Source organism: Sphaeramia orbicularis, chromosome 15 (assembly GCF_902148855.1).
Source record: "Sphaeramia orbicularis chromosome 15, fSphaOr1.1, whole genome shotgun sequence".
NCBI lineage: Eukaryota > Metazoa > Chordata > Actinopteri > Kurtiformes > Apogonidae > Sphaeramia > Sphaeramia orbicularis.
The window spans coordinates 31,683,938-31,707,131 of NC_043971.1; the positions used below are offsets into that span (position 1 = coordinate 31,683,938).

The 23,194-nt window shown below is 39.6% G+C and overlaps 1 protein-coding gene across 1 annotated transcript; it reads left to right on the forward strand.

The window, feature by feature from the left end:
• The first annotated feature begins 4,619 nt into the window (after positions 1–4,619).
• On the forward strand, positions 4,620–6,873 carry hmx2 (H6 family homeobox 2). Its single transcript, XM_030156140.1, has 2 exons — positions 4,620–5,082; positions 5,856–6,873. Exons 1-2 carry the CDS (start codon positions 4,809–4,811, stop codon positions 6,401–6,403), a joined length of 822 nt encoding a protein of 273 aa, XP_030012000.1. The 5' UTR covers positions 4,620–4,808; the 3' UTR covers positions 6,404–6,873.
• The last annotated feature ends 16,321 nt before the right edge of the window (positions 6,874–23,194 follow it).

The following is a 23,194-nucleotide window of genomic DNA, read 5'->3' on the forward strand; positions in this document are numbered from 1 at the left end:
ACTTGATGCGACTCTCAGTTTTAAAAAGGGCATTGATTAGGCCCATGAACAGAAATTAATTCAAGGTTAATTTACTTAAAATACAACATTAATTTTTAGCCTATATTTTAAAAAAGGGGAGGGAGAAAGGTAAGAAATGTAAGTAGCTTTTACATGGTTGAAAAACATTGCTTCATTTGATCAAATCTATGATACACACTGATTAACAAATATTTATTTATTAGAGGAAAAGACTAAAAATAGGACTTTATTATAATAGACATTTTCAGAAACACGTGACATTTCTATTGAGGTGTTTTTCGATAGTTACAAAATCCTGCACTGACATTCGCTTGGCTACAATAAACCTGAGCTTTTTTCGTCATTACTGTCATGTATAAGTACAGTTATCACATTCTATTTACCTTTAACAGTGCAGGTGTCTGGGGGTTTGTCGCCCTCCACAGACAAAATACAAGGTATTTTTGTGTGGTCTTTAATTAAAATACCAGCATCGACAAACTTCATTCATCGTATGATAGGTTTATATTCTGTGTATTTTTTATTTATTTATTTATTTTTTATGAGACACAGTAGATTCAGCCTGTCTGGTGTAAAATAACATTAATAAATATACTTGCACCTGCACTGACCAAAACACGAGAACAATAGTTTTAAAGATGTCAAAAATAAAACTTGCATGAATGATACTATGTTAAAAAAAAAAAAAAAAAAAAAAAAAAAAAGGGATTTTCCATTTACACAATATATACACAAACAGGCAGCTTCTATGTTAAAGACCATTTTTGGTTTTCATATATAGACTAAGAAGGTTATGGAAATCATACACTCTGTATGATGACCTCATCATGAGACAAAGGGTTCATTCAGATTTCATCAGATCACCGAAGTATTGACGTGGACCTACCACGCACACTCAACACGGCCCCATTACTGCAAATTAATAGATTGGTATGGCATTATTCCTCTGGCACATATCGATCTGTAAACGTCCGCGCCATATTGCGCCAAGTAAGAGCAACGTTCATGGGCCGCTTTGGCTGGGCTTATGACCTTGATTTGCACGCATAAATTGTAAAAATTACCACTCGATAATTTCCATTTGTGCGACATCTTTATGTAAAGGAGAAAAGGAGCGGGGCCAAAATCAGATAAAATACATTTGCAGGAACGGGGACAAACGGACGTGACCGGGGACTGCGCTCAGTGTATTATATTAAAATGGAGAGCTGAATGGGTAATTCTGAGCCCTATCATAGGTTTTAGTACCAGTTTGGAAACACACAAGTGGCCCAACCACCTTGCGTAATGCAAGCCTCTTGTGCAGCCCCTGGCATCTGCTCACACGTATGTTGGACGATTCAAGTATATTTTACTCTTCAGTAAAATCTTGCATGCACAAATTAAAGCATTTATTTAAAGCTTCAGATGAGGTTAGCACTTAGTGACTAATGGAATAAAGACTCCTTTGAGGGAGCGAAAGAAAGAAAGAAAGAAAGAAAGAAAGAAAGAAAGAAAGAAAGAAAGAAAGAAAGAAAGAAAGAAAAGAGATATTTGATTTTACTTGTAATTTTGGTTAAAACAGAAGGTCCAGAAAGGACACATCAGTTCTACACGTCCTTATAATGGTGAACAAATGTGAGTTTGTTTGCGTAAAAATCAAACCGCGTCAAAAACTACCTTTACGTGGCCTTGTGCGTCAATAAACACGCACACTGTTGTAACCGGTGGATTGTGGTAATGAAGAGACAGACAGCAGTGATCAGAACACCTCCTGCATCTTTCCTCACATCTAGTGTTAACGCGTCAAATCTCATATGTTTGAACAACTCTTTTGACACTTCTTGAAGAAGAAATCTTGTTCTAAAGCCATCCCATTTGCTTTCCTGATTGAATGCGAGCATCAGATTTTCATCAAAGTTCTATTAAGTGAAACATAGGTTGCAGGGCACCGTCTGATTGGAACAGTTTAAATTTTAATTGTGTTTTTAATTTGACATATAGTTGCTGTGAAGAATGACACTGAAACGCCGAGGGGCGGTCGATTTTCTTAATTTCTCCCCGAGGAATTGATGAGTCTATCAGGGCAGTAGATTGGAAAGCCATTAAAACTCAATGGTTAGGTTGTTAATTGGAACTTGATGGATAGGAGCCTTTGGATAGGCTGTACTGATCCCATCTTCCTGACTTTGTGTTTTCCAATAAATTACCCAGTTCATTTCCACACTCAGATTACATAAATTGTACACCTTCAGGGCTCAGGCGCTCTGCTTGCGTTTACAACTCTCTCTCTCTCTCTCTCTCTCTCTCTCTCTCTCTCTCTCTCTCTCTCTCTCTCTCTCTCTCTCTCACGCACACAAAACGCCTCCTGAAAAAAGAGCAGGCCCCGCTTTCTTGAATGAAAATCGAAACATAATCAACGTTTATACTTAGAAAATTTATTGATATCATTTTCTCTGGTAATTTCCTTATTCTAGAGTTGGACACGCCATATATCATAATACACACGTGTAAAGGGTCTTTGTTTAATATTTATCGAAGCTTGATTCCCAGATCAAAGCGCCTCATAACTTCATCTGTCTTTCTCAGACCTTTCTTTCCTGGTAAAGATCTTGTTCTGTTATTGCGGTAGGGCGGCCATACACCACCTATCATAGTGATAGAGCGCGAACATAGGGCCCGCACCTTTGCTGCGTGGGCATCACAGGGCCGCGCGGTGACACGCACAAACATATAGGCGAGCTAAAGGATGAACATTTCCATACTAATAGAGGAAACTACACGACTTGGCCTGTACGATCGGCCTATAAACGCCAAGTGTGACATAAAAACAACGTGTATAATTCAGTCTATGCTGCACAATAGCTGCCTGTTATGTCCACTATCTCTATGGAGAACTAATCTCACTTTGCAAAAGTCGTGTGAAAGTGATGAAGGAGGCCACGGCTACAAAGGTCTTTGTTTGAAAAGAGCGGCATATAAAATAAACCCATTTAACTGTCATTGCAGATTTCACGCCTTATGTGTAACCACTATAAATCCTGCATCCGCCCGGCTGCCCTCATATATTTGCCCTCCCTTCAGTAAAGCCTCCCCTGCGTAAGCGTTTTGTTAAGATCGTTTAGCAGCTGCTGGCCCCGCCGCCGTTTGACGGTGTTTACGCGTGTGTCCAGATGCTTCAAACCTGACTCTGATGATGAGGATGAGAATGATGATGATGGTGGTGGTGATGATGATGACGACAGAAGCGATCATCATCATCATCCTCATCACCGTATTCCTTATCGGTGTCTTCCTCAGCTTCATGCCTGTCTTTTTTTTTTTTTTTTTTTTTTTTTCCTCCACCGCATCATGCCGGTTGTGTGGCTACCGGGAAGGGCGCTGACATGATGATTAAAGCTAACCATTTGTAATGTGTCTGTGGCTCCCTTACAAAGCAGTAAAAGAGGGATAATGTGCCTGAACCGCCAGCTCCAGCCCCGCAGCTGTCCCGCAGCCAGACACAAACCAGAGAGAGAGAGAGAGATGAGGAGAGAGAGATGAGAGAGAGAGAGAGGAGAGAGAGATGAGAGAGAGAGAGAGAGAGAGAGAGAGAGAGATACTTGGTTGGTGACAGTAGCAGGAGGGGTGGGCGGGGGGGGGGGGTTGTAGTAGTGGGAAGCCCCCCCACCATCGCCACCACCACCACCACCACCACCCCTCCAGTCTGCACCGTAACACACACATGCACACAGATACACTCACACGCGCGCACTCAGCCCCCACCACCTCCAATCAATTAGTCAATCAATTAGCCGGCCTCCACTCCACGCGCGGTCATCACGAGGCAGATTAGCTCAGTAATGATCAAATTAATTCTTAATCGCAGATAATGGACGCGGAATGAGTTTATTATTTTCAGGAAAAATGAGTTAGGCCTCTGTATTAGTTCCAAGGCTGTATATATGTGTGTGTGTGTGTGTGTGTGTGTGTGTGTGTGTGTGTGTGTGTGTGTGTGTGTTACCATCACCCTGACCAATTTAGCATGCGCAGGATAATAGAAAAACGGACATGAGGTCATCCTCAGGTGACTGAGCCTAAACCCTGGTTACACGGTTACATGTTGGGTAATCTAATAGACATCTTGATTACAGCCTATTTAATCAGACTCCTAGTTCATTTTTAAGTCACTTCTATTAATACATCTCTACCTATTTTTTCTGAATATGGTCTACTGATTACAAATTTGTTTGTTTTATTTTTATTGATAAATTAGATTTAATGAAAAATATTAACACATACAGAAGTTGAGTATTGTTCGAGTCATGCGTATTGTAATATCCACTCCTTCTTCGTTTACGCCAAAACGGTTTGGAAAAATCCCATCTGTTTTACGCACCGCTCTGCAGTTCAAATGAGAGAAAAAACCTAAAAGTAGCCCACACATGCATACATGCCTGTATGAACAAGGGTTCCTGTCGGGCTCTCTCGCTCTCCTCAGCCCATCACAAAACCTTGACAGGGGTTTGAAATTTCCGGGCTTATGCTGGAGGACGCGATTGGCCCAGGAGGAGCTTACCTACATGCAAATGAAGCAACGCAACCTTGCTGCCTCTGATCCAGAGCGTGAGGAGGAGGACCGGGATTACACTCATGTTCCCCGAGCTCTAGAAAAAACAACTCCAACTCCTTCAATGTAAAACTCCACAATTAAACAGGCTCGAAGACAAAAGCCGCTTTGGTCATTTTTACGCACCGATAGCGGTTAAACCAATAACGGGAATACAAGACACATTCAGTCAATACTTCACTACTGTTATGAAGCGAGAATGAGTAGCGCAGAAGACAGCGGGAGCAAGTGCTCGTCGGGCCCGATTTCTAGCTTTACTATTCAGTCTATTTTAGGTACGCCGTCCGATGCGCCGCGCTCCGGGACCAAGGAGCTCTCCAAGGGGCCGCCGCCTGCGCCGCGGAGGCGCTCTCTGTCGGTGTCCTCGGAAGAGGAGTGCAGCGGCGGGGAGGACTCAGCAGACTGTTTCTGCTCCGACACGGGTCACAGCGAACCATGCACCCAGCACCAACCTCACAGCTTCTCATGTTTAGGTGAGCTTCATTATTATTATTATTATTATTATTATTATTATTATTATTATTATTATTATTATTATTATTATTATTATAGGTTTAAAAACAGCATCACATTAATTATCTTTTATCACATATTTATTGATAGGCCTAATATACAATTTCTTCCAGTATTTTACAAGTTACATTGTGCTATTAGTTTTTTTGTTTTTTAGAGAATGACTGCCTATCAAAAAGAAAATAACATGATCTAGTATTTTTCAACTTGCTGTTTTTGTGACTTCAGCTCATATTTCACTGTGAGTGAGTGAGTGAGTGTGTGTGTGTGTGTGTGTGTGTGACATTCACATCCAAGCCCATCCACTTCCACTTGTTTGTTAGGTGCAGGCTATCATCGCTGCAGCAGCGGAAGAGTGGACGGTGAAATAATTAGACCTCTGTCTTTCCTCTCATTTCAGATTTAATTGAGCCGGCTAATTGATGAAACATGTTTCCAAAATGGCTGCACTACACGTCGTCAATTGAGCGTTAAATAGAGGGGGGAATTAATTAATAGCTTACAGTAGCCTACGCCGAGCATACTCAGACTGAATTGTTTATCTAAAAAGTCAGCGGCTTTCAACAGTCGATTTGTTTGAGTCAGAGTTCACACTTGACTCTCTGATGCAGAAAAAACTGTGCAGACTTGAGTATTTATTTATTTATTTATTTATTTAATTATGTTTTGCATCCTCTTAAAAACTAACATGTTACTGGTGATGCCTGATCCACATCTCCTGTCTCTCCTCCAGGTCCCGCAAAAGGACTTCTGTCTGGAAATGACGGGCTGGCTCGGCGGCCGCACCTGCCCCCTCCTCTGCTGCAGGATTATAAGGAAGAACAGGAGAGACCGTGCCATCAAATGTCCCCTCTGTCCGAGGAGAGACAATCGGACGCTGCGGACAAGCAGGGCGGCTCGGCCAAGAAGAAGACGCGCACGGTTTTCTCCCGGAGTCAGGTGTACCAGCTGGAGTCCACCTTCGACATGAAGCGGTACCTGAGCAGCTCGGAACGGGCCTGTTTAGCCTCCAGCCTGCAGCTCACGGAGACTCAGGTCAAGACGTGGTTTCAGAACAGGAGGAACAAATGGAAACGGCAACTCTCAGCTGAACTGGAGGCGGCGAACATGGCCCATGCCTCCGCACAGACACTTGTGGGGATGCCGCTGGTTTTCAGAGATAACTCCTTACTGCGTGTTCCAGTTCCCCGGTCTATTGCCTTTCCGACGCCCCTGTATTACCCCGGGAGCAACCTGCCAGCGTTACCTTTATACAACCTGTATAACAAGATCGAGTACTGATTGACTCTACTGCAAACCAAGTAAAAACGCATTACAAAACAATACCACATTCTTCTAAATGTCTCAACATAACCCTTGTATATTGTATCACTTCATTTGTTGAGGAATTTCTTATTATGCAGCAACTGTATGTCTCACAAGAAAGCAATCAAGCTTCCCAATATGTATAAAATACACCATGTGTATAATTAATTATAATAATTTTGTACTTCTATTTTATTTTTTTCCCCTCTCCTTTAACTGACATCTGAATTTGCCATCATATCTCAATCAAGGGAAAAGTATTCATGAGGAAGTCTGGATGTTTTTACACTGTTTTTAATCCACAAGTGGTTTGTCAAGTATGTTGCAAAGCACCATCCATATTATTTCACATGACATGAACCTAATGCTGACAGGAAGAACACATATCTTCCATTTACGGGAAAATATCATTGTTTCTATTGTAATTTAGACCTTCAATAATAACCTTCTCATTCAATAAATTTTCTATTTCAGTGAAAATCTGGCTTGCTTGGATTTATTTGATGTATTTTTTTTTGTCTGGCTAAATTTATAAATTTGAGCTTTTTATGTGACAGCATTTGTATACAGAATTGAAACAGTTGCAGACAAAATGTATAATCTTATTTGTTCTGACACTTTGGTATATGCATGATATCTCTTATCCTCACCTTAATATACAAGTTACAATTTTAGCCTGCAACAATAACATATTAATCTGATGTATGATCAATATATGTAACCTTTAATTATTACTCAAAATCTCTGCTGAAGTACAGTAATGCTAACCTATAATTACACATGGTTCATGTGTTAAAACCATGCTTAAAAACTGAAAACATGAGCATTAAACAACACACTAGTGTAACATTATTGTTAGTGAATACTGGATCACACATTTTAAACATGATAAACACATTTGGACATTTTTAGTCACATGCCAGTAATACAATGTGAGCTTGTTTTTGGTTGCATTTTAACTGCATCTTGTGCTTATGGAGGGAAAAGGCATTTGCATGAATACATTGTGAGCTTTAACACATGTTTTCCAACGTCCATATACAGTGAGCTCCACTTTATTTGAACGTTTGCTTAAAACTAGGTTAAAAATATGAGTTGTGTCTAATTGTGCAATTTTTAAAAAAAAATTCCTTTTGAGACAACTGACTGTAGACATCAGTTTCTGCTGCTGCAGAGCTATAGATGGTAATTTTCCTAATCAGACTAATTCATAAAGGTAACTAACATGCAGGTAAAAATCCTTTGGAGGGAAAAGTGGGGAAGAGACAAACACCATCTCAAGCCACTCATGCCTCAGGGTGGGATCTTTGGTCATTTGAAGTCTGCATCTTATGGCTCTCAAGCATCAGGCCTTGTAAGAGGAAACCTAATAAAGAGGCATATTGTCAAAGTTCAAGACTCGCGTCGTCTTTTATCGACGCAGTTCCTTTTTCTCCATCTGTAATGAATTACTGTATCAGTTACACCTTGAATTCTGGACACAATATGGAGCGCCTCTTGTCATTTCAGTTTGGCTTTAGAAAAGGCTGGACGTATCAAAGTCAAATAGTCAAGTCTGAAATTTCCTCAGAACTCAGCACATGTAAATGACAGCATGTGGTCTGTAAATACAGACCTGAACACCACTGCACACACACACATTCACTCCAAAGCACATACACACACAAATGTCCTGTGGTTGATGGCGAGCGATAAAACCATGTCATTTGCCAGCTTTTCTTGGGTGTCACATCATGTACAAGGGACCCCCCACCCCACCCCCCACATACACATACACCTTCTAAACTCCACCCACCCCCTCTACCCATCTCACTGTGTGCTAATGGCTACATTACCTAGCAGAATCATGACTAGCTAGGCTCTGCTGCCCTGCAGATTATGCCTGACCCAATTTCTGCAACAGCCGCCCTGTGTTTCTGGGAAAATGGATAGCGTTAGACAACAGCAGTGATTTATGGGTAACTCCAGCACCAGCAAAGAGGTGAGGTGCAGGAGGATGAATTTGTGACAGATAGGAGAGGAAGAGAAAGAGAGATAGAGAGAGGGATGGGGGCCGGTAACGCTTATGAAAAGGAGCAATAGCTTTGGTTGAATGAAGCTGTTTATTAGTTTCCAAGTGGTCATTATGTCATCAGGTGTGACGGCAATACGCAGCTCTTTTGGATGGATGTTTGCACCTCGCTGCCTTGTGGGAAATCTGCATGACCTGTCACCTGAGGTTGTTTGATTTACAAGACTGAAAGAGAGAGAGAGACAAAGAGAAAGAGAGATGTGGGGAGATGCAGCAAAGGAGAGAATAAGATGAAGAAAGTGAAAGAGAAGGATGAGCAGGGAGGTAGAGGAGGGGGTTCGATGTAACTATGTATCACTGCAATGGCAGGTGTGAATTACAAATTTTAATAGCGGGGCAATGAAAATGATTTGAAGTGGTTTAAACTGCAAAGAGACAGCGACTGGCATGGTGATGAAGATTTGTTGAGATGATGTGTTGTGCCTTAGGATTCATCAAACCTGCCTGGTATGGTGAAAAGCAAGTGTAATTCACTCGCCGCTATAATTTATGATGGGAGTAATGGAAACTGTGGGCTACACACAGTGTGGAGAGGGAGAGGCAAAGAGAGGGAGCACTGGGTAAATTGATTCTCAGGATACTTTTTAGGGCATATTTACATTATAATGAATTATACTAAAACCTCAGGATATCACCTCTTTAACATCTTGAGATTAAATGATGTAGATCAGAACTTAGGAGCCCGTTAAGTTTAAATAGGCTGCAACAATATTATCTATCACTTAACTTTTCTGTAATTTATACGGCTCTACTCTAATATTAGGGATGTCTTATTTGAAGAAGTGTTTTTTTCTCCATATTCCGCCCTTTAATCATTTATTTGGATGAGAGCTTTTCAACTATCTCCTAATATATTTACAGCCATTTGATTTACGGAGAGTATGTGTGGCTTTATATTAAAGTGGAAGGCTATGAAGTATAACACCACAAGCAGATGCAGAGCCGTGGGTCTGCCTCAAGACAAGAGTTTTAAAAGCGATCGCAATGCATTAAGCCAGACAACTCTCAAGACCTGTTTGCTCCCTAAATGAATTTGAGGGAAGCATAACAAGGTTTTTGAGGCAGGCCCTGTCATCCGCTGGCTTTAACCAGCTTCTGTATTTATGGGTTAATGGTTAAAAAGGAGAGCTTGGACCAGAAGTGATTTTTCATGATTCTGTTTTATATCAACTGGAAATGAAGGAGCTGAAGGGAAATTGTGTTTGTCCCCCCCCCCCCCCCCCCCCCCCCTTAGCCGCCATCCCATCTTCTCAACAGGACAGGAATATGCTACCAGACAGAGGTGAATGGCAATGGTAGCATATGGAGTAAGTACATTAAGTCGACAATAGAGTAAAAAGATTGGTTTATTTATTTTTATGAAATGACTTGTGGTGTCCTTGAATGAGCGCAAATAGCAAGATACAATTAAATATGCCAAGTTTGATCCTTATTGTTTAATGTCATAAAATAGATCTAATATGTCCTGGGTTATTTGTAGCTTGATTGAATTGATTTGGTGTAACTCCTGATATAAAAACTACATTTCAGATGACACATTTATAACTAAAGGCCAAGTATGAGCACCCTTTTCACCGCCAAGTTAAACTCCTCAAGAACAATATTTAGCCAAAAATCAGTATTAGGACTTTAATGGAAAAAGCATTATGCTTCATTGGTAGATTACCAACCATTTCTTGAACTGCCTGTTGAAGTGCCATTCTCTGTCCGATGTGCATCAAACTATTATACAGTACGCCACAGATCGTGCAGAGAAATCAGCTATTATTCTACAGATAAGGCCATTAGCATTACCTTTGACACAATAATGGATGTGACATACAATTTTCTGCTCTCCATTTTGTATTTGTAAGGATAATAGGGGGATTATCTTGAAGGCCTTATGCTACACACTCAAGAGTCGGACCACACTGAGGAGAGAGAGAGAGAGAGAGCACGGCAACAGTTGTTTTCACATCCTCTCCTTTCTCCCTCAACCCTTCCCTCTTCTCCAAGACCCTCTCAGAGAGAGGCCGGGAAGATAAAGCATGTCATTATTCTATTAAAGACCTACAATTTTTGTAATGGGACTTGCAGCGGTCGGCAGAAGTGCAGGCAGCTTCTTCAATATCCTGGACATTATTTGCTCGTTTAGTTAAATGATGTTTCTAATTCCCTCATAATTACTTGTAATGAGGCTGTCTCCCTCGTTTTGATGCGGCTACATCTTAATACAGCATGGCATTCTTTTTTAGGGATAATTACCTCTCATGAGGCCGGGGAGCAAGGCTGGGGTTTGTTGTGCGCTGCACACGTGGCAAATTGGCTTGTTTCCTGCCATCTTGTCTTCCTGCAAATTGGTAAATTAAGTTTCTCGGCTGGAGCATTAGAACTGTTAAATTTGCTTTCTCGGCTCCTTCAAATGATTGGCTTCACTGGCAGGGAGATGTCTGTATATTCTGTTTTGTCTCATTGACTTTGTAGATTGTTTATTTTGTAGGGAGTAAATGCTCGGCAAACTACATTTTTCAGCATTAAAGACAGTAAAGAGAAAAATGTCTTCAGAGCAAGGTAAGACATGCTGCTTCCTTAAATATAATTAACCCCAAAAATACACTATTTAAATCAATGTATCATGCAGATTTAAAATGTAATTCCACCTCATTATCAGGGAATTAAAACAACACAGTGATGTTAATATCATTATTTAAGGCCATTTCATTTTATTATGTATTGTATGTAAAGATACTGATGATTCTGTGCTTGAACTGGTTTGTGTTTATCAGACAAATTGAAGCAAAGAAAACACACACATACACATGCACATACACATTCACATATACTTGTTTCTACACTGAAAGAGAGAATTGTGACAAATAAACCACTAACCAATCCTCTCTCCCAGTCTCGACGCAACCCCAAATGTCTTGCAAAATAACAATAGATTGATTGACTAGTTAATAAATTTAGCTATCAAATCTTAAATATATATAACCATATATAAGATGCACATCCTTATTGTGGTCATAATTCTTAAAGAAAAAAGCATCCCCCTTTCCATGGAAGTGAACAGTCACACAGTATGAATGAGGTTCATTTATTACAACGGCGAGAGGACAAAACATACCACAAAATAATTATATAAGTGATATTCATAAAGAGTGGGGGAAAAATAATGCATAAATGGAGTTGATGCATCAACTCCATCTTGCAGTGTCTGTATCCCCTCAGTCAGCAGACCCGTCTGTGTTGTCCCTCTGAAATGATCCAGCTGCCGTTCTCCAACCGCAGCCGTCACAGGGTTGGCTGAGGGGTTTTTATTTCTAAGTGCTGATGTGTCGCAGACAGTTTGGCTCTACAAGGGCCTGTTATACGCCGATTAAAGAGAGGGAAGGAGTGCTCCCGCAGGGCGGCCTTGTACATTTACCCTGACCACAAAAAGGTCTAACGTTTACTTCCCGGTGCTGACATGACCTTCAAACAAGGTCCCCCTGCTGCCTGGATGGATACTGGAACTGTCTGGAGGAGACCTGCAGTGCAACTAACAGACAGACAGGAAGAAATCATATCTTTTATATCAGGAATGACCTGTCTGCTATATCCTGTGAAGGTAGAAGATACGGCTTTATTGGGAAATTCAGGAAAGGATAGTTATTTTTCGCACTTTATATGGCAAAATGTGATTGTGATTTTGCAAAAGGTTTTTGTCATATTCACTGAATGTTGGAACATGATATAAGAAGTATCTTTTCTCTAATAAAATCAAATACATAGAGCAAAGTGACAAACACAAAGGGGCACTAAATAATTCAGATCCAAATCAAGCCATCAGACAAATATTGGTGGAAGACAAACATATCAGTGACCACTGTTTTTATTTAAAAAGAGCAGACAAAGCTTTTAAAGTGAGTCTCTTGTCTTTGTTGGGCCATTGAGCTGTTTGTTATGAGATGTGATAGTGACTTCTTTTTAATATGGGGAGTAGGGGTCTCTTTGTAAAAACCAAGTGGTCTCTTTCAGCTGGGGGCAAGTGTATAGAGAGATGATCTGTCACTTTAGCCTGAGACTGACTGCTGACTACATAGCCTGCAGCGCAGCAGCAGGGAGCAGCACACTATCACCTGACAGCTAATTAGGGATCACTCCCCTCGGAGGGAATACATTGTCTTTGAGGGAATGAGAGAAAGAAAGCAAGGGGTCGCTGAAATCCGTGTGAAGTGTCAGTCAAAGCCACAAGCCACCTGCAATTTCTGAAGGCATTTTCCTAAGAATACATTCAGTGGATACTGTTATAAATAATGATAGAAATGAAATGGTAAGACAGGGAGTTTAAATACGAACCCATGTTTTCATATCTCATATTTCGTATTTCTCATATCTCAATATTTATTCAGTCCAGTAAAACCAGTTGTTCCCCATTTTGTCTGTCAGTGTGTATGTGTGCACACTGAGTGCATGTGTACATACAGTAAATGCACCTCTAGCAGTGTGAGTTTATGGTTTGTATGGGAGACCTGGGATTTCTTTGAAAACACATTTGTAACCATTAGTTGAGTGTTAGGTTTCATGTGCAGAGTGCATCCTCTGCACTGGTGTCAGAGTTTCTGCGCGGATGTGCAGCATCTCTCTTGGCTGGCTGGAGGGACAGTGTTGAGAAGAGGAGGATGGCGGTGGTGGTTGAGAAGGAGGAGGGGGAGCAGTGGAGCCTAGGCGTCCCACCAACAATGCATCACGGCAGGCAGGGCGTAACCTGAGCTCCCCCTCTGGCCCTGGTGTGGCCTGCCACAGCGTACTCCCTCTCGGCCCCATTTGCACCCCCAAGATGCTTTTAAAGAGATTTGGTCAGCGAAAAAAACAGCTCTTCAAAAGAATCGTCGTCACATTAGAAAGTAATTAGCCAAGCCCGAGGCAGAGGATTCCCTGACCTGGCTAATTCTGCCCTCCTAAACAATCTGTCTTGGTGTGAGGCGGCTGGTGTGGCACGTTCTCGGTGTACAGGGGAGGAGGTTTTTTTTAAAGGGGGATATTCCCATGGTCTGCAGGTGAATAAACGTTCCTGAGGTCATCGGGAAAGGTTACTGGGTAATCCACCTGAGTGATGGTCTGCAGGTAGATTGGAAAGATGCACAGATGAATATATCATTTAACTGTAAAAGAGATGTAAAAACAATGGACACTTTAGTGTGATCATACTTACTATCTTAGTTCTAGATGAAATTTTTGCATTACTAAAATCTGTGCTAATATCGGTGTTGATTAACTATATTTTTTAAAAATGTATTATTAAAATAAAAGCATTAAAAAGAAAACTACTAAAAGTTCATTTTAACATTCAAACTAACCTAAGAACACTGGATGACACCCATTTCGTTTTTTCAGATGACCATGGAGAACCCATTTCAGCAGCATTTGGCCACCTGTTTGTTCTATGCCTGCAGGGCTTAGTGACAACAACCTTTCCTCTCAATATATTAGACATACTAATCTGATTGAGGAAAAGATGAAGGTGGGGAGGGGCAGAAACTTACAAACCAAATGCTGCAGGCTGGGACTCGACACCACCAGTCCCCTCTTTCAGCGTCTATGATGGTTTAAGAGCTACTGTAGCCTTCAGCATGATAGAAGGCTGAAAACCAGACAAAAGACAGAAACCAGGAGCAAACTGGTGGTGTAAAGAACATTTAAAACTAAAACAGAACTATATGGTTTTAAGACTGTTTGCCATAAAATCTTCTTTAAATAACAAAAGTCAAAACAAAAGCATTTCTATCTTTTGATATTTACTGCTTACAACCACTTACAACTTATGCACTTACTGCAGAACCATCAGTGCTGATGTGAGTTGACATTGGAGAGTGGGAAGAAAAACATACACTTGTTAAACCAGCAAGACCCAGAAAGGGCGCTGAGCAATTGGCCAATTAGGAAGTGGTCCATCTTGTCAAACTCATTTGCAAAGGGAAGGCTTAACCCTTAGGGTTCGAAGGTCGGGATCAAAGGGTGTCCCCCATGGGACTGCACAGAGATCCTTGAAGAAACGCTGATCCCAAGCTTTTGTAAAGGAATCTTCTAATTACAATAAATCTCTACTGCAAGGTAAAGACAGGAGTGCCTGGTACAGTGGCTATATGATAGCTCCAGCCTGAGGGCCTGCAGGTAACCTATAGATGTCTGGATAGAAGACTGATAGGCGATAGTGGTTGCCACTAAGGTACTGGCCTCTTATTTGCCCAGGTCAGAACGTCAGAGAGGGATCACTGCTTTGGCGTCTCAGGCTGACCAACATCTCCATAGCCTCTGGTGTGAAACCAGGTCTTTGACCTTGTCTACAGATTAGTATCGATATCAGTATTAGTACAGGATTAAACTCTCCTGTCCTCTGTCCTCTTTCTTTTATTGTGTTTTTCTCACTGACAGGTCATGGACGAGTTCTTATGAATGAAGCAACTTTCAATTCTTTAGAATTCTCTAACTGAATTTTTTATTTTTCATATTGCTAAAGCTATCTTAGCCCCAAAAACTCTAATAATTGTGTTCTCTGACATTATAAATGAGTGAGAATCCAGCAGAAATAATTTGTGTCAGTCAAATATGTGACATTGAATTTACTGATTGCAACCAAAATCTCAAACATTTATATTTTACTCATTAAAAAGAGTAAGACAGTGCCACGCAGACCTGGAAGGACAATGGCTTTAAAAGGTAGTGGCTTAAAAGAAGGTGAAAAAACATATTTTACTCATCACCTGTGTTGTTAAAATTGTAAGCCATGCTTTAGCTTCAGGGCTGAAAGACCTCCACTAAGGTATAATAGTATCTACAATGGTCATAGTTTTTCTGGGTATCTGGGGTTTTTGCAAACCAAAGGACGCTGTTGTAATATACAATACAACATAAATTAGATGTATTTATTAATATCCTTATGGCCATTTGAATATCTCTTAAAAAATACAATACATTTAGTAATCTTTCAGTAGAGTTATACTTCTACAATGTCACATCAGCAGTAATATACAAATAACACAACAAAACACTGAGCTGCTGAAACATATTAAAAAACTACAAAATTGGATAAACCCATACACTTCTGTTATTTCTCTGTCAAATATTTCTTGAGATGGCCTGTAGTTCTGACTCATGACCTCAGTCTGCAGCTTCGTCCTCAACAGTGTTTTACTTTTACAAACTGAATCTTGCGATGACTGGGTCTTTCAGAACAAACCTCTTTGTTCCAGCTCCGAGCAAAGCTGTATGACACTGTGTCTGCTTCTCGGTGTGCACCACTGACAGCCAAAGGGGGAGGAGAGAGGAAAAGGAGGGGAGAGTAGCAGTTTGTTCTTCCTGCAATTAGCATTCACGGTTAGCTAAGCAGAACTAATGCAGCGAATCTTTGAGTCTCACGTTACCTGTCCTCCACTGCCGGAGTACCTGCAGGCCAGATTAAACTGTAGCGAGATGACAAACCCCCTCTATGTATCTATTACAAGCCTTTTATTATTAGCTGTGTTATTGGTAATTCCTTTTGAATGGCCATGACAAAAACCATGCATTGGCTAAGGCTTGACTTCAAAAAACCCTACCACATGGGCGTGGGTAATGTGCTAGTGATACTGTAATTTTGAAAACAAACTGAGAGTAAGCATTACACCTCCAATGGTGCGGCTTTGTTTGGCGGCATTGACGGAGGACATAACTCCCAGCGGCACATTTTGATCTGACCTGTTTTAAGTGTCGGCTTCCCATGACAGCAGTTAGTGCTGTCACATGTCAACACAAGAGGCATCTGCCCCAAACACTGACTTCATCCATATTTTATGGCCGCTTCCTTTACAAACTTCCTTTTTTTTTTATCACAACAAATAAAAGGTTGTCTCCATTCAAATGCGTCCATGTACGTCCATTCTAAATATAACTTTTGTATGTGGCAGGGCCATCTCCGGTATGTTCTTTAGCATCTAGGTCAAGACTGAATGATCTCACTGTCTTTTCAACTGGGGCAGGAGCAGGATATGGGCTCACCATGTCACCATTAAAGGATGTAGATCAAACTCCTATGATCTCATGAGTCTTAAGTGACAACACAACACGGCCACTTCACACACCTTCGCACGCAGTTACAAAAAGAAATGTTGCAATGATAGGTTTAGCCGCTGGATTTAGCTTCTTTTACTGCCTATAAACACTGATGCAATTAGATTAGTAATCGTGTTTAAAGACTGGCTCAATTTAACCCAAAAAGACCCAAAGACAACTCTCTTCTGATCTAAAATATTTAATAAGTTCTGAACCATTAATCCCATCAAGACAAATAAATAATTCAGATAAAATGCAGTTTACCAGCTTTTTTGTAGCATCATGCGACCCATTTGGACGTTCAGAGGCTCCATAGTGAATGTGAAAACCCCATCATCTTCTGAAATGTTAATTAACCAACAAAATATGTAACTTGATAAATCGAAGTGGTTGTAGACACTTTATATTTTGCTGAAAATGTCACTTTTTTCCCCGGGTTTTGCTGTTTTGATATAATAACCTTTGGATTTACTCTGTGTTATGAACATCTACAAGAACTGTAAAACAAATAAGAAAAAATGCCTGATTTTTGCTAAAAAAAAAAAAGCAAAATGCAGAGGATAATATTATAATACAGAAGGATCGAGAAAGGTTATATAAATATATATATATATATATATATATATATATATATATATATATATATATATATATATATATATATATATATAAAACCTTTTTCTCTAAAAATAGATCTAGGTCTTTAAGGGTTAACAAAAATAATTATGCAGTTCTGTACTGTGTGTATTGACACAGTAAATTAGACTAATCCCTTTCCACTTTTGCTCTTCTCCAGTATGCTGATTAACCGTGTTTGTCCTCAGGTAATCATTATCAGTTGTCTGAAGTGTTTTCTTATCAGTTACAAACAGGTACAAGTGGTGCAAGTGCTCCCGATTGATCCACTAAAGACTCCCGATGTGAGAAGGCCACTGTCTAGTCACACAGAGCTCAAGAAGACACTGGTCAAAATCAATAAGTCTGACTGTGACACTGAGTCTGCTAAAGTCTACACTTCCAACAGCTCATCACTGTGAACAGGAGAGAAAGTGTAAGAAATCATTGGCGTAAAAGTGATACCCAGTGCCACAGAACAGGAAAATACAATATTGCCATTGATGAATTTGTCTCCAGAAGTTGTTTGGGAGAGATTTGAGACTTAAATACATCAATATTATTAAGTACATATTAAAAGGGCATTGCTCAATCCCTGTGCTTGTGACCAGTGTGGATTCAATCACTGATTTTTCACTCAATGACTGAACAAAACCTTTTATTTTCTCTCAGCAACTGTATGTGTCTTATCTGCTCTGCGATGATATGACCTTATCTGTCATTAATGGTCGGATTATTTCTACAAAATAAAACACACATACACAAAAAATGTAATTAAGGTTGTGATCAATATGCAGTAATTGGTGGAAAAAGGTTGAATCACATTCAACCAAATGGCTGATGGCACTTTTGTTTAATTAATATTGTATGTGTGTGTTTAATGTTGATGTTTTTAGCAGAAAATTGATAATGTTACTGGACAGCCTGGCTACGGGGGAATTACTCAAATGACCGGCAAATGGACACAGTTTGAGTTTTAAATCTGTGAGCTTGAGTTGTGTCAGCTGAAGGGACGTGTTTGACAGAAAATATTTCACAAATACATCTAAGCTTTAAATCAAGACTGAGGTACACCTTCGAGTGCTTCTGTCTCTCTCTAATATTTCTGTTTGTATCACCCTGCATCCTTGTTGAACCACAGCTACTTGCCTCTACTTGATGTCCAATCTAAATAAAAAAGATTGTAATATAATAAAGGACCCATAGTCCCTACTTATACAGTAGTCATTGAGTGCAATATTGAGATTCATGTAACTCCTCTCAATGAGAGAGAAAGAGAGAAAAGGAGAGGAAGAGAGAACGAGAGTTTCTCTATGATTGCGAGGGGGGTTTAAGGTTACCGACTAATTTCCTAGTTGTTACCTGCCGACAGCACCACATCCGGTCTCCTCAGTGTTTTTCAACAGGGAACAGTACAATCTGTTATACTGTAGTGATCATCAGCTCTTCCTCGACCAATGATTACCAGTAATTACCTGTTTTTCTCTCCCTCCATTCATCCCTCCTCCTCCTCCTCTCTCTCTCTTCCCCTTTCTCCCTTGAGCTATTACCCTAACTGGCTGTTGTGGAGCAAAGAGGAGGTGTGTGGAGAACAAGGCAGGCTTTTATGGACTCCCCACCAGCGCCACTCCACACCGCTCCATTTTGAAATTATCGGGTCCCTTGCTTTTGAAGTCTCTGTAAGCGCACCCTCCTATTTACGAGATGGCTATGTACTTAAAGGTCACAGATTGATCAAGAGGTCCTAAAGATGGCCTTTTCACTGAAAGCACCGCAATACTGTGGCTTCCACCAGCACATCTGTGGGAAAAAGAGGGAAAATAAAATGTATCACTCCCCCAAAGTCAGGCATATTCAGACTTTAATGTACAATTCCATTTACCCTGGAAAACGCCACAATTGAGTATGGAATTCACAATGAGCACAGCAATTTATCAGTGCTTTTTTGGCCATTTCTGTTGGCTCAGGCTTAAGCATATTTTACTTACTGATTACCCACAGGTCACTTTATAAATGTGCCAGACTCCAACTTTTTTGAGCAGGAGACCTTCACTACAATGTTTTGTCTGTTTCTAAAATAAATTTGACTCACAGAAGAACAGACACATCAATATTTTGATGGTGTCCGGGCTGGAAATAACAATAGCTGGCAATACTAAACCAACAGATGCTCCCGTTACACATATTTACTTTTCTGTTCATTTGCATTGTTTATTTGTTTTGTTGCACTTTGTTGCACTATTTGTTGCATTGTTAATTTTTTATAATGGACTATGGCTATGATTAGACAAATAATTTATCACACTATTATACATATCAGCTATCATCTTTGAACAGGTGTAATGATTACATACTGAGTCCCATTTACACTTAATGTATCAAGAATAAACCACACTGTTACAATTAGAGCTGAAAGCGATTAATCGATTAGGTGCTTGAAGCAAATGCAAAAATTCACAATTCGATTAATTGACTCGAATTGATTGAAGGGAAATATTCTATTGCAGTTTTCCTGAATTGAAACTTCTTTGTGTGTCACAATAAGCATCCGTGTGAAACACAACAGTGGAACCAATGTTTAACAGCAGAGAAATGAAGGAAACAAAGCTTTGATTCAGGAGAGTTGTGGTTGAATGTTTTTTTTTTTTTTTTTTTTTATCACTTTGAGTCGATTAATCATTTCAGCCCTAGTTACAATCATTTCATGAAAAGAGATTAAAAAAATATTTTATTACAACTTAATAGGCAAAAGTGTATTATAGTAAATAAGCATGTGGCTGTATTAACTAAAACTCTAACATTTGTTTTATAATGAGAAAAGACTCGTAATGATTGATTTGTCATTATTTTGTACAATTTCTGGTTTATGAAATATGTAATTGATCAGTGATTATTTTTGACAAGGACATGAAAACTTTTTGCTGTTATTTTTAAGACTAAATACTTTCCCTATTTTCTTCACATTGAGGACATGAATCTTGATCATGTTAATATTGTTTCTTTTGTTTTTAGTTCCTGTAAGCAACACTACATTGATTGCTCAGATCCTTCTGAATGTAATGATAATAGTCAGTGTAGAAATCCATAAGTGTGTATTTAAGTACAGCTCCAGGGATTGTAGCTTTCTGTGCATCTGATTTAAGCACATGCAGTCAAATGTCAGAGGTCAAATGTTTCCATCGTTACATACATATGAATTTGCCAAATATCTGGCACTGTATACATAAGACACTTGCATTAAGTACAGATGTTGTCTCTTGAATTTGTTGCAACAATGCAAAGGAACAATAAAAAATGTCAATACATACTGCAATGGAACATTTTTTTTTATGTCAGCAACAAACAACCTATTTATTGTCATGCAAATGTGTTGTTTATACTAATTTTACATTAGCTGATTTAGTGTTGTGTTGTATTGTACCAAGGAATATATAGACATAATATATTGATATGCTAAATTATCTCATTAGAATAAGAAATTGACAAAATTTTTCAAGCAGAGTGAATGACTACGCAGGACTATATATCATTTAATTTCAACAAGGTTTAAATATGAAGAGCATGCTAAACAGTACAGATGGAGAAAGTGAGAGAGCGCTGTGGCCTTGATTCAGTTGGATATTTGTTTAACTAATGTAAAGCCCTGAATCACAGTGTTTGTCTGGGACCCACTCAGTCAGACGGCTGATATGTCAGCACCAAACAAAGCTGTACAAAAGCACACTGGCTTCGTTCATCATAAGGTCCCAAACTAAACTCACTCTATCATTATTATTGATAGTCAGTCCCTTCTGTCTGTCTTATTTATTAGCCAACTGGGGATGTATGGGAAAGGGCCGAGCAGCAAATACGACGCCGATTTGGTCCCTAGTTTTTAAATATGCACGTTGTCAACACTGGGCCACAAAACTTGGCAACAGTGTGGATTTGGGAATTTTATTGATTGTATCACTTGCATAATATGATGCATGTGACATTTGACAATGCTATAAGAAGAGGGGTCAGAGCCCTAGGACTAATGAAACTGTTTTGAGAGGGGGGACTAGAGAGATGGATGTTGTTTTCTACAACATTAACCCTGCAAATGGCTGCAAGAGAGCGGCAATGCCTCACACGCCTCAGACACACACACACACACACACACACACACACACCGCCTTGTTGTCAACGTTGGCATCTTTCTGATGGTTGACATTAACGCCGAGCCAAAAAATCTCAAACCATTCAAAATATCTGTACTCATGCAGTGAACTAAAATGGAGTGATACATTTTCAAATAAATGAAATCTTATTAGCATCACATTAGTGCTCATGGCAAAAAACTGGGTGATTTGAAAAGTGTCCCCTGCTGTCTGCTTGTGTGGATGACAGATGAGGTAAGAACGATATAAAGGGATTGGTGTGGAGCAGGGGTGCAGGGAGCAGCCACCGAGGAACAGACTCCGAGTTAAATCCCTGCAAAATGAGTAATCTTACATAATAATATCCTCATGTGTCTTGATAAGAGCAAACCCAGAACAAGCCGACAGCATCCGTCAGCACAGACTATGAAAACTCACTAACAACGTTATGGATCCTGAAAGCAGCTATAGCCCCTGCAAATATGCTCTGTGAACCTCTAATTTGGCAGCTATATCTTCTTTAACGACACCATTACCGATGGCCATCACCATAACTGCATCCACAGCAACAATCCTCACAAAACCCATAATGTGAAACCCTGTTAAGATGGCTCCCATGGACTCACTGGAGTGCTGCTGTGCTGTTACACAGCCTACAAACGCATACAACCACAGGCATTAAATGCATTCTACTGACTACATTAGGTATCTGGTATTGTTTTAACTGAGAAGTAATTAACTGACTTGGTCAATAGGAGGAATGGGGAAGCAGTGTGTGAGGTGTTTATAGGTCCCGAGAGTCACAATAGGGGTGAGAGGGCACAGCAGGGCCCATCTATTCAGACTCAATGGCCTGACACCACCTCCACTGAAGGCAGTCACTTATATCCATTATTGATGAGATGAAACTTTTCCCAGCACAATTTGAGTGATGTATATTTGTATTTATTAATGTATGTTTGCGTTTCTCACTGTGTGTTTCCAGTATTTAGCTTGAGATAGTTATCCTTCTCATGTAATTCTATACATTATCATTATATCTGACATTTTTTGATGACTTTTCTAACACATTTTAAACCAGGGGTCTCAAACATGCGGCCCGGGGACCAAATGCAGCCCGCCAAAGGTTCCAATGCGGCCCGTGGGATGAATTTGTGAAGAGCAAAAATTCCACAGTCAACGCTGTTGAACTCATTTTAGTTCAGGTTCAATCTGATCTCAAGTAAAATAATAATAACCTGCAAGAAATAATGACTCCATATTTTCTTCTTGGTTTGATGTGAAAAAATAATATAACACTATGTCTATAAATAATGACAACTTCAAATTTTTGTCTTTGTTTTAGTACAAAAAATAACATTAAATTATGAAAATATTTCCATTTACCAACTATCCTGTCACAATAAAATGTGAATAACCTGAACAAACATGAACAACCTGAAATGTCTAAAGAAAATTAAGCACAATTTTAACAATTTTCTGCCTGTGTTTAGTGTCTTTGTAGATCTGATCCATAATGCACATGTAGAAATGATAAGTTGAGGCATAATATTGTTAAAATTGCACTTATTTTTCTTTAGAAATTTCAGTTTTTTCAGGTTATTCACATCTTTTTTGTTTGCATAGTTTATAAAAGTAAGTATTTTCATAATTTAATGGTTTTTTTTGTACTAAAACACAGACAAAAATCTGGAGTTGTCATTATTTATAGATTATTATACTATTATTTGACTGGTCTGGCCCACTTGAGATCAAATCGGACTGAATGTGGCCCCTGAAAGAAAATGAGTTTGAGACCCCTGTTTTAAACTGAGTGACAAAGCTGAATATATTTCTAGTTTCAACATTGCAGTGTTAGTCCTTTTCCGATTTCAGAGAGAAAACATTGAAAGCACTGAAAAACCTTCC

Bases quoted from the DNA above. Each gene is read 5' to 3' on its own strand.
- hmx2 (XM_030156140.1), top strand. From the start codon at position 4,809: ATGAGTAGCGCAGAAGACAGCGGGAGCAAGTGCTCGTCGGGCCCGATT. The intron at 5,083-5,855 runs GTGAGCTTCATT...TCTCTCCTCCAG, and splicing joins TCACAGCTTCTCATGTTTAG to GTCCCGCAAAAGGACTTCTG.